This window comes from Anomalospiza imberbis, chromosome 2 (assembly GCF_031753505.1).
Source record: "Anomalospiza imberbis isolate Cuckoo-Finch-1a 21T00152 chromosome 2, ASM3175350v1, whole genome shotgun sequence".
NCBI lineage: Eukaryota > Metazoa > Chordata > Aves > Passeriformes > Viduidae > Anomalospiza > Anomalospiza imberbis.
This window is the reverse complement of record NC_089682.1, coordinates 80,652,169-80,668,336: the sequence shown is the minus strand read 5'-3', so window position 1 is coordinate 80,668,336 and position 16,168 is coordinate 80,652,169. Positions and strand designations below refer to the sequence as shown.

At 38.5% G+C, this 16,168-nt stretch overlaps 1 protein-coding gene across 4 annotated transcripts in view; it reads left to right on the top strand.

The window, feature by feature from the left end:
- DCLK1 (doublecortin like kinase 1) overlaps positions 1-16,168 on the top strand; it is a 229,762-nt gene that overhangs the window by 149,118 nt on the left and 64,476 nt on the right. For 3 of the 4 annotated variants that reach the window (XM_068182011.1, XM_068182012.1, XM_068182014.1), the window contains exon 5: positions 3,690-3,806. In XM_068182011.1, coding sequence (XP_068038112.1) covers positions 3,690-3,806 — 117 coding nt within the window. Of the gene's footprint in view, positions 1-3,689; positions 3,807-15,381; positions 15,567-16,168 lie in introns of those variants that run through there. The other variant, XM_068182013.1, reaches the window with a different exon arrangement.

Genomic DNA, 16,168 nt, shown 5'->3' with positions numbered 1-16,168 from the left:
CAATATCCACTGCTATCCCTGCATCTGCCAAGCTAGTCATTTCATTGCAGAGATATCAAATTGGTTGAGCGTGCCTTCCTGTTGGTGAATCCATGATGATTGCTTTTGATCATTTTCTTGTCCTTAATGTGCCTTGAATTTTTTTTCATTATTCATTTATCTATCTCTTTCCCAGAGACTGATGTGAGTCTGACTTGTCTGTAGTTCCCTGGGTATTCTTGAAGATAGGAGTGAGATTTGCTGAGTCTTCAAATGGCTATCCCAATCATCACTATCATTCAAAGACTACTGAGTGACTTCACAAGAACGTCATCCAACTTTATCAGCACCCGCACAGTGTGTCCTGTTAGGTCCCATGGACCTACATGTGCCAGTTTTGCTTAAGTATTCTTGAATCTGATCATCTTCCACCCAGAATAGGTTTTCCTTTCTCCAGACTTTCACCCTGCTTCTGGGACCTGGGATTCCTGAAGGTTTGGCTTGATAGTGAAGACTGAGGCAATGAAGCCATTCAATACTTTAGCTTTTTCCACATTGTGTCATTGGGGCACATATCTCATGCATTGGGGCTCTGTTTCATGGGTGTGCATTTTCTGTAGGCGTCCTTTTGTTCCCTCTGTATGTAAAGAAGCACTCTTTATTGCTCTTGATGTCCCTCATCAGATTCAATTCTAATTGGGCTTCAGCTTTCCTAACCGTGTCTGCATGCTTGGACTTAGACTATATACCTTCCAGATTACCTGTCCCTGCTTCCACCCTTTTTATCCTTCCTTTTTATGTTTTCATTTGGTCAGCAGCAACATGTTCATCCATGCAGACCTCCTGGCATTTTTGAACATCTTCCTGCTTGTTGAGATGGACTGTTGTGGAACTTGGAGGTGATCCTTTAATATTACTCAGCTTTCTTGTGTCCCTCTTCTCTCCAGGGCCTTATCCAATGGGACTCTTCCAAGCAGATGTGTGAAGAGTCCCAAGTCTGCTTATCTGAAGTCCAGAACTGTGATCTTGCATTTTGCCCTCCAATCCCTTCAAAATACAGAATTCTCCTACCATGGTCACTGCAGCCAAGGCTGCCTTCTGCTTGCACAGTCCTAGAGTCTTCCTTTTTTTTTTGTGAGAGTGAGCAGAGCATCTCTTCTTACTGTTTTTTTCTGTCACTTGGAACAGGAAGTTGACACTGATGTTCTCCAAGATCCTCCTGCACTGTGTATGCCCCATGTGGGTTAAAGTGTCCCCCAAGTAATCCAGGACTATGAATGTAAAGCTACTTCAAGTTTTGAGCACGAAACTGGACTAGAAATTTCTCATGTCTAAACTGGATTATCCTATGATCCTGTGATGCTTGTACATTTCTTGGATTGTCATATGGTCATTAGTGTTTTTCTCCTGTGGAGAGAGATTGTTTAGCTGCGAGAGGTGACTTCCTCTTAGGGCAGTATGCCATTTGTGTGGGGTTACTCACAGGTCAGGGTCTGTATGTAGCCCCTCAGGATGATTTCCTGATGAACTGCATTTGCATGGCCACATTTTGGAGGTGGGGGGGGGCTACAGGGGTGGCTTCTATGAGGAGTTGCCAGCAGCTTCCCTCATGTCTGGCAGAGCCATTGCCATCTGGCTCCAGGACAGACCCATTGTTGGCCAAATCTGACCCAATTAGCTATGGTGATAATGCCGCTGTGATAACATATTTAAGACTGGGTGTTTTTAAGGTATTGAGAGAACCCAAATGAGTATCAATACTTGTAGTAAATTAAGAGTTAAGCTTTAACATGAATTGCAGGAGAGGGATGTAGATAATTGTTTTCTTTACATGCTGGAAATAGGAAAGCTTTTTATATATTGCATAAAGTAGATGTTTCCTTCATGGACTCTTAAGATCTTTAAATAAGCAAATTATATATTCTAGTGGGATTAGCTTGGTTGGATCATTCTGCTTTAGTCTTATTGTTTGTTGACCACTGGAATATGCAGTTCCCTTCCTGACTGTTTCCTGTGAATCAGGCCCACACGAGGATTATGTCTCAGTTTTAACAGGCTGTTAGGTGTTTGAAAGTTTTACATTTTTGTTTACAGGTAGATAAAGAACCTATTTACATTTGCATTGTATATAGTTTCTGGAGCAGCTGTTTATGGCAATAAATCAATGTAGGATTCCTGCTGTAGTTACCTAGTGGCACCTAATTGAAAGCTTTCATCTGATTCGTCCTGTTTTCAGTAGATAATTTCTTCATAGAGTAAATGTTTTTCTCCATTTCCACTGTTAGGTATAAAACAAGGGAAGTCATCAATGAATCACAAAAAAATATCAACAGAAAGAAATTAGTTACTATTGGGCATTAGGAATGTGGAGAGTTTGGTAAGGAAAGCTTCTTTGGGAAGATCAAGGCATTTCTCTGGTCCTCTCAGCACCCAGCTGTGCTAGATGTTTCACTCAGTAATGCACCAGTTCTTGCTTCTATTTCCTTGAACAGCTTGATGGAAGACAAACTGGGCAGCCAAGAGAAATAAATTTCATGACATCATTCTTGGGTGTATATGTTAATTAGTTATGCTCAATTTTATTTCTTTGTTCTCTAATCTGTCTAAACTATGTTACAGGCTCCACTGATCTATGAAGACTAAATAATGTGCAGGCTTGTTCACGGTATTTTCTGACTAGGAAGAAAAAGCTCTTGTTTATTTCTCTTAACCTTTGTTGAGGAACCTTAACCATGGGAATAAAATAGGAAACAGGTCTGGTACAGAACTAAATGTTTACTGATGTATTTTTAAACATGTGAAGTGTACTGACATTGTCAGGTGAAGACAGTGTAAACATTGCTGCAGAGTTTTAATTGTACATTGACTAAGAAGTGGATTTTTTTTTTTTCCCCAGCTGTGTAATATGTCTGGTGATTAATCTAGTATCCATTAGGAGTGCAAGACATCAGTGCTATGCACAATAAGTTCTTTCATCCCCTGGCCAAGAACCATTTTGCAGCCGTAATGCAAGGATGCCTACAGATCTGTGTGGGTGTACATAAACTCTAACCTGAACATCTTGTAGTGTTCTTGAGTGGGAGGGTAATTTCGCCTCTTCATTGATTTTACTGATGTCTCTTATGAGCGAGTGGTGCTGTTTCCTCTCACCTGTGATGAATTGTGTGTGCTACACAGTGTGGGCTATTGCTCACCAGAGGATTAAGCAGGAGCAACAAACCTGCTTTATTTTCTTCAAACCTTTCATCAGTGGAAGACAATTGCGTCATCGTGTTCAATCGTAACATTTTGATACAGAAAAGAAGACTTCAGGCTTTTCTAGAGGAGACTGCCTCGGCTGACAAAAATGCTTACATTGCATCTGGATTGTTTACAAAAAATTGCCACATTACTTGTACTGAAATCTTCAAAAGCAAAGAAATTTTATGAGTAGTCCCAGCACTGTTAAATTAAGCTGTCCTAAGTACCTGCAGTAACCATGGAATTCAAAAGTCTGGATTACTGCAGCAGCTCTTTGTCTGGGATATGGTACGTACTGTACTTGGATTTTAATGGAGCCATTTATACAGATTTTATACTTTCTCATAAAACTCCTCAAGGTGAATGAAAACAAGCGTGGGCTAAATGTTTTCACTTCTCAGTGCTCTTTCTGTTACAGAATCTTGCTGGCTTTCTTAATTGCTAACTTATGCTATTTCTTTGTCTTCTAGAATGTCGGGTGGTGAAATCCACTTCCTATACTAAAATAGCTTCAAATTCACGTAGGAGCACCACCAAGAGCCAAGGCCCATCCCAACGCAGCAAGTCTCCTGCGTCTACTAGCTCAGGTAAAGCAAGCAAACAATCTTTCTTAACAACAGCAACCATTCTGTTCCAATAGAGTGGGCAATGCACTTAAAATTCCACATTTCTGTGGAAAAACATTGTATGTACAAAATAGTTGATTCTACAAATTCATGGGTTTTCTCAGTGACATCTGAGGTCAAATGTCTTCCCAATACAAAATAAAGCTTCAGCATCTAATAAATCATACTCTGGCATTACAGTGGTTCAATTCACTTTTTATTTTCATGCATGTTTTTGCTTCCAGTACCTAAACACTGAGGAAAAAATGTATGGTAGTCTTTGTACTAGGAACTGAATGAGAACAATCCAGAAAGTAGCCCAAGTTATGCAGCATAAGATCTGTGTTACTAAAAGCGTAATTTCACAATCTTTTTTTGTATTTTGTTTCTGAGGGAGTGAGGAAAAGATTGATTAAAGATCATGAGGATATTGAGAAAACAAAGGCAGGGCAGAGAAAGAATGCAATTACAGATGTGAATGTGAGGTGACAAGATAGCTGAGGAAGAAATGTCAGAATTGACCTAACAAACCAGTGATACAGGCTGGAGAGAAGACACAGCAAAAAGCTTTAGAAAGTTCTGTCTGAAGGGCCTTGCTTTGGCTGCCTTCGCAGTAGCACCCACTAGATAGCTGATGAGTAGTTCGCCCCTGCAGTTTTTCCCAAGCAGAAAAAAAAAATAAAAAAGTGCATTAAATTGTCAGTACTGAGGCCTGAAGGTACAAATAATCCTTGGTATGAGCCATTTGAGTAGACCCATTCAAGCATTTTCAGCATTCCTTGTGAATACAGATTTTGCAAGAGGCAAACATTAGATCTGTCTGAAATCCACCTCCCTTTCTGCCTCAGTCTTCTGCCAAGAGGAAAGCAAATTGCATCCTGAAACCTGCATCCAGCACCATAAGGTCTCTTTGGGGAGATGGCTATCAGAATGGACCAGTGCTGGTTTCAAAGAGGTAGAGATGGACTAACTGGAACTTTTTTTTTTTTTTCTTTTCCAAAAAGACAAAGTTGAGAATAAAAGATCTTGCGCTGGGAAGCAGGAAAGTGGGAGACACACAATAAGAGACAGAGGCATAGATACAGGTATCAGGGCTGGGAGGCAATTTGCCTCCTACACACCCTAGAGAACAGCTGAGGTACACAAACTTGAAAAGAGGTAATGGGATAAAATATAATTTGTGAGGAACAAGTCCAGAGTAGCTTTCTCATAAATATGTTAAGTTACTTTCTTAGTAGCTAGGTGGAACAGAGTTAAATTTAACTTTAGCAAGGGTGGCCCTGTTTGGTGTGTGAATGTTACAGACTCTATTTTTTTTTTCCTAATGAATTTGTGAGTACAGGTAACGAACACTGAACTGTGTATGCTCCTTTCTATGCAAAATAAGTGTCCTGCAAATAACACAGAATCTGTGGGATTTCTATGGGACTAGCACCATTTTTTCTGTGTTGAATATGTGATAGCATGTTAGTTTTGGTTCTGAAAGAAATAGTAGTGTTTTTACTTAAAGGTGCTGGGGAAGTGTAGGTGAGTAAATCTTAGCTTCTTGCAGTTCACTGCTGTGAAGTTCTGAGCAGAATATATAACATACTTCAAAAGATCAGGAGATTATTTTACAGCCTATGGAAAAATGGGAATGTTTTTACTATACAACAATAATAATTAACATATCGTGATGTTTATAGCAAAAAATGAAACAATGTAGTGAACATATTAAAAATGCAAGCCATTTTGGATGGTGCTATGCTGATGACAGATGTAACCATCTTAAACATTTCTTATGTGAAAATACATTTATAGGAAGTAGGCACATGTTAGTCACCAGCAGCATTTCTTCAGGGTTCAGGTCTAGGGTGAGTTTTGTTCAATATTTTTATTGATGTTGTGGATAGAGGAGGTGAATGCACCATTAACAATTTTGAGGATAATAACAAACTGGGAGGTGCTGATGACTCTGAAGGAACAAGATGCTTTGCAAAGGGATCTAGGTAGATTGGAGCATTGGGCAATGATTAATGGGATGGAGTTTAAGAAGAAAAATTGGCAAATTCTGCACCTGGGATGGAGTAATGCCCGGCACGAGTATAAACAGGGGGAGGAGTGGCTGGAGAGCTGCGGTGCAGACAGGGATCTGGAGGTGCTGGTTTACACCAGGCAGCAGGCTTGTTTCAAGTCAGCTGTGTGCCCTGGTAACCAGGAGAACAAATTGCATCCTAGGGTGTGTCAAAATGCAGCACCACCAGCCAGGTGAAAGAGGTGATCATCAGGATGTATTCTGTGTTGGTGTGGCCTTACCTTGAGCAACGTGTACAGTTCTGGGCACCACAGTTTACGAATTGTGGGAAGGTACTCAAATGTGTCCAGAAATGGGCAACAAAACTGATGAAAGGGCTGGAAGGTATGTCCTATAGGGAGCAGCTAAGGACTTCAGGCTTGTCTTGTGAGAAAAGGAAGGGCTGAGGAATGACCTGATTGCTCTGTGTGGCTTCCTGAGCAGGGGATGTGGAGGTGAAAATTCTGAGCTCTTCTCTCTGGTATCCAGTGACAAGGCATGTTGGAATGGTTCAAAGCTGCACCAGAGAAGTTTTAGACTGGACATTGGGAAGCATTTCTTTTTGAGAGCTTTATCAAGCATTGGAACAGGCTGCCCAGGGAAGTGGTTGAGTCAGCATCATGGAGATATTTAAAAGATGTGTAGACATGACACTGAGGGACATGGTTTAGTGGTAGACTTGGAAGTGCTGGATTAACAGTTGGATTTGATGATCCTAAAGGTCTTCTCTGGTCTTAACAGCTCAATGATTCTATAGCTAGGAAGCATTTCTTTACCAAGAAATACCTGTGTGTTTGGTTGGATGCCAGCTGCTCACCAAAGCCACTCTATTTCTCCACTTCTCAGCTGTACATGCTGAGGTTTTGGTCAGGCAGTTGGACTAGATGGCTGTTGTAGAGCTCTTCCAACTGAACTATTTTATTTTATTCTATTGTGTTCTGTCCTGTTCTATTCTATTCTAAATTTTTTAAGCTTAAAAAGGATAAACAATTAAAAGTGTTTCTATAGAATCTATTTCTAGTGAGGAGAACGGCTCCAATCTGGCTGTCTGTATCTCTGGAGTTTGTTTTTTGCAAATAGGTCAAATTGTGTGAATGTTACAGTAAGCCTATTTCTAACCTTACATACATGAGTACTTAGATCAGTATTACTTTCATACAATGAAAAAATATTGTACTAAGCACTTGCCATCAATAATTGTTTTTAAACCACATAAAACTAAAATCAGTCAATGATTTTTTTTAAATCAAATTTTATATTAGACATTGCATTTAAAAAAAGCAGTAGTACAAAGAAAGAGGAACAATGACTCTTAGATGGTTTTAGACAAAACCCAAAGTTCTCCCATGAAATGCAAACAATATGTAGGGATTTCACTTTTCTGCCACCCAGTAAGCCTAAAAATGCTGCTTGTTTCTTAGAATTATGTACCTGTGACAGAAGCAGAATAGAGAAATGGCCATCTAGTACACATATGAGCAGATAATTTTTTCCATGATGTCTACATGAAACATCTTAGTACTAGAGAAGCTCCTGAATGACTTGTGCATAGCTGGAAGTTATGCTTTTGGTCTCATGTTGTTACTGCTAAGTGTATGTACATGTATTTTTATTGTATGTTTTTTAACTCCTTTCAGTTAACCTTTAAACTACTTTTAGGGATTTTTCTTTGATTAGCAATAAACAGGGAAAATAAGAAAAAAGAGTAGATTCTTTGTTCTGATCAAAGACCTTATATACATATTACAAAAAGTTAAAGGTGTATCATTTTCTGAAGTGTTTTGTCATAGATTAAAGTTGAAAGAAGTAGGGATAAAGTGAAGCAGAAAGCATTCTTGGTAGTGTACCCTTGACAAAAAGCTGAGAGAGGTGAATGGAAAAGAGCTTGTTGCTAATTACAAAGAATCTGATTCCTTTTGTTTCTTTTTGATTCTTGCTGCACCTTGAGAAGTCTGCATATTCTAACAGCACAAAAGGATAATATTTCTGCTTCAGACTTAAATTAATGTTCATATTAAGAAAATACACATGGATAATTACATGAGCCAAAAAAGGAAAGTTCCATATACAAAGACTATGTTAAAAAAATATTCAGATCTCAAAGTTGGGTATTAAAACTGGTAAAATTGTCAAATGAAGAGATATCCTTGAGTTAACTTTTATTCTCTTGTGTATGCATCTGTAATATGGTATAGTCTTTAATGCAGGTATTCAGCAGGTATGCAGCATAGCTGATTTGTATTCATCATTTTTAGAGTTAATGAAGGCAAAGTCTTGGGCCATTTTCCCCTTGTTAAAGAAATAGATGTATAAACAAAGCTAAGACATGTAGACAATCTATTCTGGTTTAAGCACTTAAATGCCATCCTCAACAACTGTTTCCCTTCTTTGACACAGAATTTCAGGTGGTCAATGAATTCAGCCAGCCTTTGGCTTGCACTATTTATAAATTGGATGAAGTCCATGAGTTCCTTTTTCTGAGCAAATGGTGGTTTGGGGTGATAAACTTTCCCAAATTCATCCCAATAGCTTCTGAAGTTGCTTACAGAAATCAAAGGGGTATTTTTGAGGGGTTGGTCATTTGTTGTTTTTCTGTGTCTTGTTTTTCCATCTATAAGTCTGGAAGAACAGTATTTTACCAAAACTGGTGCTTTCAAGATAAACTCAGTAATGTTAAATTATTTTTGAGGAAATTCTTCTTGAAGGCCCTTGCTTTCAATTTCAGTCTCACCTTGTTGTGATGACCCCTGACTCTGTGAGGAGCGGGCAAAGGACCCTAAATGTCCCCTCTCCCTGGGGAGCCACCAGCCACTGTCCTGGAGAACCATTTCCCTCATTGTCTCATCTGCTACTGGGGAAAAAGAATTCTTAACGACAATTTCAGTGCTCTTAGATGACGTTCACTCTTTGCAGGTGCTTTTACCCTCTGTTGACCCTAAAGACAGCCTCCTTGGCAAGCCTGAAAGTCCTATACCGAACCTGCCACAGCAGCACTGTCAGGCTTTGCAGATACATGGCCATGGGAATAACATCATGGGAGCAATAGGATGAAAAACATCATTCCACAGGCTCTAGGACACACTGCTATGGCAGCACAGGGCTAAGTGGGGAATCTGTGAGTGGAAATCAGGCTGCAGGGTTGCAGGGAAAGACCCTTAATGGAACCAGAGGCTACAAAAGTGCTCAGGGCCACAAAGGTTCAAATCTGTGCTCTGGTTAGCTGAGGGCACAGTAAAATGCATCTGTCTGTGAGAAACACACACTTCCTGTTGTTTCTTGAGCTTTGGCATATTTCGAAGGCATGTATGCCTTTACACAGGTGGTATTCACCTTTTTTCCATCCTTGTGGTTTTTTGGGGTTTTTTTTGGTTTTTTTTTGGTTTTTTTTTTGTAACAGAGCATATGTTCAATGTACTTGTATTTTCCTGATAGCCTCCTTGGCTCCTGAGAACAGATGTATCCTATTTTTATATAAAAACACAGAATAGTGTTTTCTTCCAAGAGTACAAATAAACTAGGAAGATCTGTGTAAGGGCTGACTTTTACATTATTATGTTTTCTTCAGTTTGTTATTTACATCTGACAGTGTTTCAAAACAGTACCACCAGACAGAAATCTCGCTGCAGGAGGATTGCATTCTGGCTTTTTACAAATCCATTTGAGGTATTGTCTGCTTCAAAAGGCTTTCAGTCTAAATAGAGAAGAGAAGCATGGAACAAGGCAAAGAAGAAAAGCAGAGAAAAGATAGTGTGACCTCCGGGGTAGGCAGAAGTCTGATGTCTGATTCCAAGTGCAGTAGATAATCCTACCTCTATTTAATTTTTCTGATGTCTTCTTAAAGCCTGTAAACCACTTTGATGTGTTTTTGTTGGCATCAAATAATATTTGGGAAAGGGCATAATAAAAGAGATGTTTAATTTTGGTGAGACTGGGTATCAGCCCATTGCTGGTGACTGAAAATTATGAATGTCTGATGGCTATTCAGTAGCTGGTGACTTCTGTCCAGCTGCCATTTAACACCATTGGTAGCAGCTTCAGTGTGGGTGAAGAGGTAATAGATTCAAAGAAAGCAGCAACACTTGCATCTTCATCATTGTTATTTTTAATCTATCAAATCAAGCATGAGATTACTGGAATTACTGTACCCTTGGTCCATTAAATGAAGGAAAGATGCTACATTTGGGTTAACTCTGGTTTACCTTCTGAAATTCCAACTCTAATTTTCAGGACTTGCTCTCAACAAAAGTAGCTACTTTTTTTTTGTTTTCACTTTGAGCACCTTCTTCAAAATTGTTTCCTTCTTACTTTTCCCCCATTCCTGTTTCCCTCAAGTTATTACTCAGAATATGTCAGATGCTTGAAATCTTATTTGCAATATCAATTCAGGTGTTAAAGTTTGGTTTTTAAAAATAGTTATTTAGGAGTTTGGGTATTCAGTGTGACAAGTGACTATTTCAAGAATACCTGGGTTGATATGTACCTATTCCAAATGACAAAGGGAACATAGTGAGGAATGGATAGAGTAGGTCATGTTACCAAAGACTTTGTGAGGGTTCTTTTTTAAATTGTACCTGGGTAAAGAAATTGTGAAACTGCATGTTAAACTAAAGTGTGATCCAAACTGTAGATGTTCTTTAAAAGAAAAAGTGGATATGGAAAGAGGATTAAGAAAAAAAAAAAAAAGAAGAAGAAAGAAAGAAGTAGAGATGTTCCTCTGCAATAGGATGTGTTTTCATTTAGTCTGATAGTTCACCCTTAGGCTGTTATCCAGAAACAGCCCTCCTTCAACCACCTGACTCCAGAAGGTCTTTTGTATCCCAAAGGAAAAAGTATGATGTATCACACTGTCTTTGCGAGGTTACGTGTCTTTATACACACCGTTACAGGTACTCAGCTGACTGATTTTGTAATAAATATGCTGAAGCAAAATTTTCCTAAAGCCAAGACCCCACACCCGTGGGAGTGATGGAGTCATTCTGTGGACCCAGAGGTTTCCAGATGATACATGCTTTGATCTTGGCTTCTTTTTAATTTTTTATTTATGGTGTTTGTCTTTGATACTAAGCAGTGAAAAATTAATTTTCATAATTTTATACCCTGTAACAACAGCAAGAGTTGGTAAGAGAAATAGATTTGATTATGTTGAGTAGTTTAACCCTCTTAAAAGATGAAAAGTTAAATGCTAAATGAAGAAACGTGCTCAGAAATTGTACTCTGGTCAGACAGACTGATTTGAGAATCCTAGTTTTTCTAGTTAGGCAAAGCAGTCCAAAAGACAGATTTTCATTGAATCTTATGCACACGCAGATGTTCTTCTGATTAGGTACTACATGAAATTAGCAGATACTTTCATAGATGTCAGCTGAAGTGCAAAGGGGAAAAACAAGCCCAAGAGGTACTGAACTTCTGAGACTAGAGGAAAAAACAAATACTGGTGGATTCCAGGGAATTGCATTTTCTAGGCAGTCTCCTTTCTTCTGAGATACAAGATATGCCTGTAATATCTGTGTGTCTGCAGCACTTCTCTGCTTGATAATGCAGACATAGGTGACTCTGGGTTGAGGTGGAAGAGCCTGTGCAGGGTTTACAGTCCCTGCTGAGCTCTGCACAGCTTGGCTTAGACTGTGTGGCTACCACAGGTACCAGTGACTATCAAGGACTTGTGTACTGGTGGCTGCTGGGATGGGGAATGTAAACCTGACCTGTAGGTGATCCTTTCTGATGACATTTTTGATCTATTAATCAGGTAAAAGGTAAAAGTTGAGGTTGATCAGGTAAAAAGATCAGGTTGATCAGGTAAAAGTTCTGTGTGGGTCTGCCAGGCCTTGTTTTCAGTGGCAAAGGGATGTTCTACTTTTATCTGCTTAACTTCTTGACATAAACTCTACAAAAGATTGAAAATAAAAAGGACAGTTTATCACCAGTTGAAATTAATGCAGTATTGGTATCTGGGCTTTTTTTCTCAACCAGCTGCATGCTAAGGTAGAACCTCCAAAGCCTTGCCTTCACTGAGGAGTCATGCTGAGGGCACTTGGCTAATGTGGTGCTCTGTACACACTCTGTCTTTTGGTGTTAAGACAAAAATGACATGATGTACAAAAGTAAAACACAAAAGCAGAATGAACAAAAAGGCAAGATATGGTTTATTTCCTAACTATTTTGTAACTGCATAATGTTGTTTTGGAAAGGACAGTGAAAAACTACAGAAGTAATCGAGGCAAGGTCAAATAGTAATTTCACATTTTCTGCTAACAGTTGCTGAATGTGACCTACACATGTTGTGACTTGTGTAAATAATTTTTTAGCTAAACTTCCCTATTCATAAATTGTGGCTGCAAAAAAAGCCTGCACTGTTCCTTTCCCTTAGTGTCCTCTTTCTTTTTCACACACACTTTTGTGTTTGGCAAACTACTTTTTTAAACACACTGAGTTATCTCTATGTGTTTTATAGAGTACAATATGCTTGCACATCCACAGGCAACTCTATAGGAGACTGATTTTAATACACTGCAGTGGTATGGTAACTTCTCAGACTGGCATTTGCTGCTTTAATTCATTTTTTCTTGCTTTTTGTTTCTATTACTTAATGAAAATATGCCCTATCAAAATTTATTTACAGGAATGCCATCAAAGTACTTTTTACTTGCAGCATTTTCACAAGCTTATTATAATAATATTATTAATAAACATTATAATATTTATTATTTATGTTATTGTATGAAAACCTATTTTGCATTTATCTCAGTAGATGCTGGTATCCAGCTTTAGTGTTCTATTTTATGTGTTTTTCCATCTTCATGTGTGTGCCAGGTGCTGAAAAAGCAAGTACAAAGACAGGTTCTTGCCCTGTTGCACATCCTCAGCAAGAGAGGACAGTGAGGAAAGGAGCTCACAGCTGAGCAGTTGCATACATCTGCTCTGAGTAGCCACAATAATTTTGGTGTTGTTGCAGTTTTTTAATACATGTTTCACTGGTGAAATTTTGAACTGATAAATCTTTTTCATAAGGTGATGGGAGGGTGCCGTGTGTTAAGCTGAATTCTGTGACCCTTGCCATTTTATAAATAAAAGTGACAAGAAGCCTCTTGCCTCACTCAATAAAATAATCAATCACAGCAGTGATTTACCAATTTCGTATGTCTTTATCTACATCAAGGTTCCCTCTAGGAACATGTGCTGTATCAGTCAGTGAGAAATGTTGTGCAGATACTGGATAGAAATACAGTTTCCAACAAAAATACATTCCACCTAGAAATGGATTTTAGGGCAATTTATTGATCAGGAATGCAGTATTATTATTAAATCTTCCAGCTTTTATTCACATATTTTTTTGCATGTTTTCTGGTAATGAGCAGGTTATGTAAGAATGGGGTGTAATGATTGTAAATGGAGTTCAGGAAGGGGGTCAGAATCACTGCTGTCTCTTCCTGCTACACAGCAACTAATATCACCTCTATTTGCAAATTCAGTATAATGACTCACAAGCACAGGAAGCCATAAACAAAAATGTATAAAAGGAGGGCCCCTGGAATGTGCTGGAAAAATATCAGAAATTACCATTTCTGTCCTGTTGTGATGTTTGTCTTATGGATTATATTAATAATATCATTAGTAAGAATAATGTAATAGCAGTACTAGCAATATATATCTCCAGGTATGGAGAGCATCCAGAAGGTTCCATCTTGTGTAGCTTTGGAAGTTTACACTGCAATGGATGCTCCTAGTAGATTGTTCATCAGGTCAGGTTTAGATGGTTGCTTCAGGATGATACAACTTGTATTGTGACAGCAACTTGGTTAAAATGAAGTCTAGAAAACTACTTCAGATGTAGAAGCCAATACAACAGGTACGTAAAGATTGGTAAAAGAAATCTCATCTCCAGAGCTAATGGCTATCTCTGGAGTTTCCTAATCAGTTCTCTATAGGGAGTCCTATAAGTTCTCAAAAATCCTGGTACATGTTTTATGCACAGGCACCTTTATATTTTGGATATGGGTAAGGAGGTGAGAAAACTTCACTTAAATCTGCTGAGGGCCTCAATTCATTGATTATGCTCTCGATTTCACATGTTACAGATGGCCAACATAAGCACAACTATCATAATTTTCCTTTGTAAAAGCACAGTAGAAGAGAGCATTCAAACTTAGCTAAACACTCTGGATACTCTGGTGATGGCAAATAAGTAGTTTTTAGGATTTATGATAATACTTTGTTTTCTCATCCTAAATAGATACTCATCAATATAATATACATCAATACAGAAATACGTTGATAGTTAAATACACCATTGTAACTATTTGTCTGGTTCCACTTGGTGGCCTCAAGATTTTGTCTTCAGGACAGAGTGATTGCTATAGTAATTCTAAAAAAAACTATTGTTGAACGTTATGGGGAAGGAGCCAATCTATAAGGAACAGGAACCAGTGCCTAGTGCTACAAGGTGTATTGAAATGTGTCTGTTATCTTAAATTTGCATATGATAATAAGACCTAAGACTATCTGGTTGGTTTAAAGAGAAGGCAGATCACTAGTCCTGTTACTCGAGAACTAGCTCTGTGTATGAATAGTAGGAGTTTAATGTTAGTTTCTAAATTATGCCATAGATGTTTAGAAGATACATTTTATAACTTTACAAGTTTGAGATTCCAGAAAGCTCATTTTTAATGTCCTCATCTTGCTCTTTTCCTAAATTATTTCAGTGATACCGGTAATAAATTTGATTTTAGTCACTGTTGGACAGATCTGTGGCTGTTTTGCTGAATATTGTATGAACATACGTACATACATATGCATGTGAGTTCCCCTACACTTACTGCAATATTTGAATGAGTGCTGATATGTGCAAATCATTGTTCTCTGTATAAAGATATTTTGAAGCCTGGATGAGTGGAATGTTTTTCTATAAAAATAGCCTATTTAAATCCAATTAGAGCATCTTAGCATTGTTTCTATACCTATGCAAATGTATTGTAACGTTACTGTAAACAATGCCTTGCACAAAGTGATGTTGAGATGGGATCGCACATAGCACCTAAGCACTATTAAGTGATCATCCTTTATCATGCAGTATAATGTGTTTTATTGATGTGTGTGGTGTGGTAGGTATATATATTTCTTCATTATAATGTGTGGGCCCAGTATTAGCCAGTAAGAACAATGTATTATGAAAAAAGTAAGAAGAATCTTTTCAAAATGCCTACTCTATTATCCAAAGGAATTAGCATTTGCTAGATTGCCAGTCAGCCAAGGTCTTACAAGAGTTATTGTCATTTTGATTTTCAGATGAGTCACTTGCTACATTGCCCCCAAAGGCACCTCATTATGATTCAGTGCACAGCATATAAAATTGCTTAGGCTTTCGGGGCTCCATGGAAAGCGAGTGGGGGTTGCGGTAGCTCAGAGTTGTGAAGCAGCAGCATTATGCTTAATTGACACCTTTGATGTAGCCCTAAGACAGCACCTGCACCTCCCACTGCTGCTCTGAAGACGTCAGCCTTACGCAGAAAAGGCTTCTGCTTATGAATCCTGCATCGCATTCAGCTCACTCTGTGAGCAGCCCCAGCTATCCTTAACTAATCCCATTGCTTCTCAGTTTGGCTACAGCTTGGCTTAGTACAGAGCAGGAATTTTGCTGCTTGCTCTTATCAGGTTAAACAGTCAGATTTTGTCCATGTTAGAACTCATAGAAGGTAAGTCAAATGCCTTGTTGATAGCCTAGTATTTAAATATTCTCCTAAGATTCAGAATCTGGGAATCTGATTGCCTGTTCTTTTTATCCTAGCACTTTACAAATGTAGATTCTGATAGAATACTTGCTTGTTTAAGAATATTTACGTGTATTTACCTGTGGTACACGCTTCGTAGTGTTTCTGTCAGTGCTTCAGTGTGAATATTATTGATACCCTCTTGTGTGATTACTTTTTAGTAGAATTCTGTCCTCTGCTGGTATTGTTTTGTTAATTTATTGGATAATGTCCGGTGCATGTGAAGATGCTTCTATAAAGATAGGCACTGGCATGTGTGAAAAAACTTGCTTATTTGAGAGAGTGATGCTTTCCTGTAAGTCAGACTGGAGGAGTTATATCTAATTCATTTGCCTCCAGAAAGCCCTTCTGGGTTAAGTGTGAGGTGGTGTTTGGGTCAGTATTGCAAAAATCTCTTCAAATGGTTGAGTCCTCACTCAAAAAGTGAAAAGCAGGCAGCTGATTTATTCTTGCAAGCAATACTGTGCTTTATTTTTAGTGGGCAGCACTTCAAGCTATAGTTAAATGGAATGGAAAGGTTTATATAT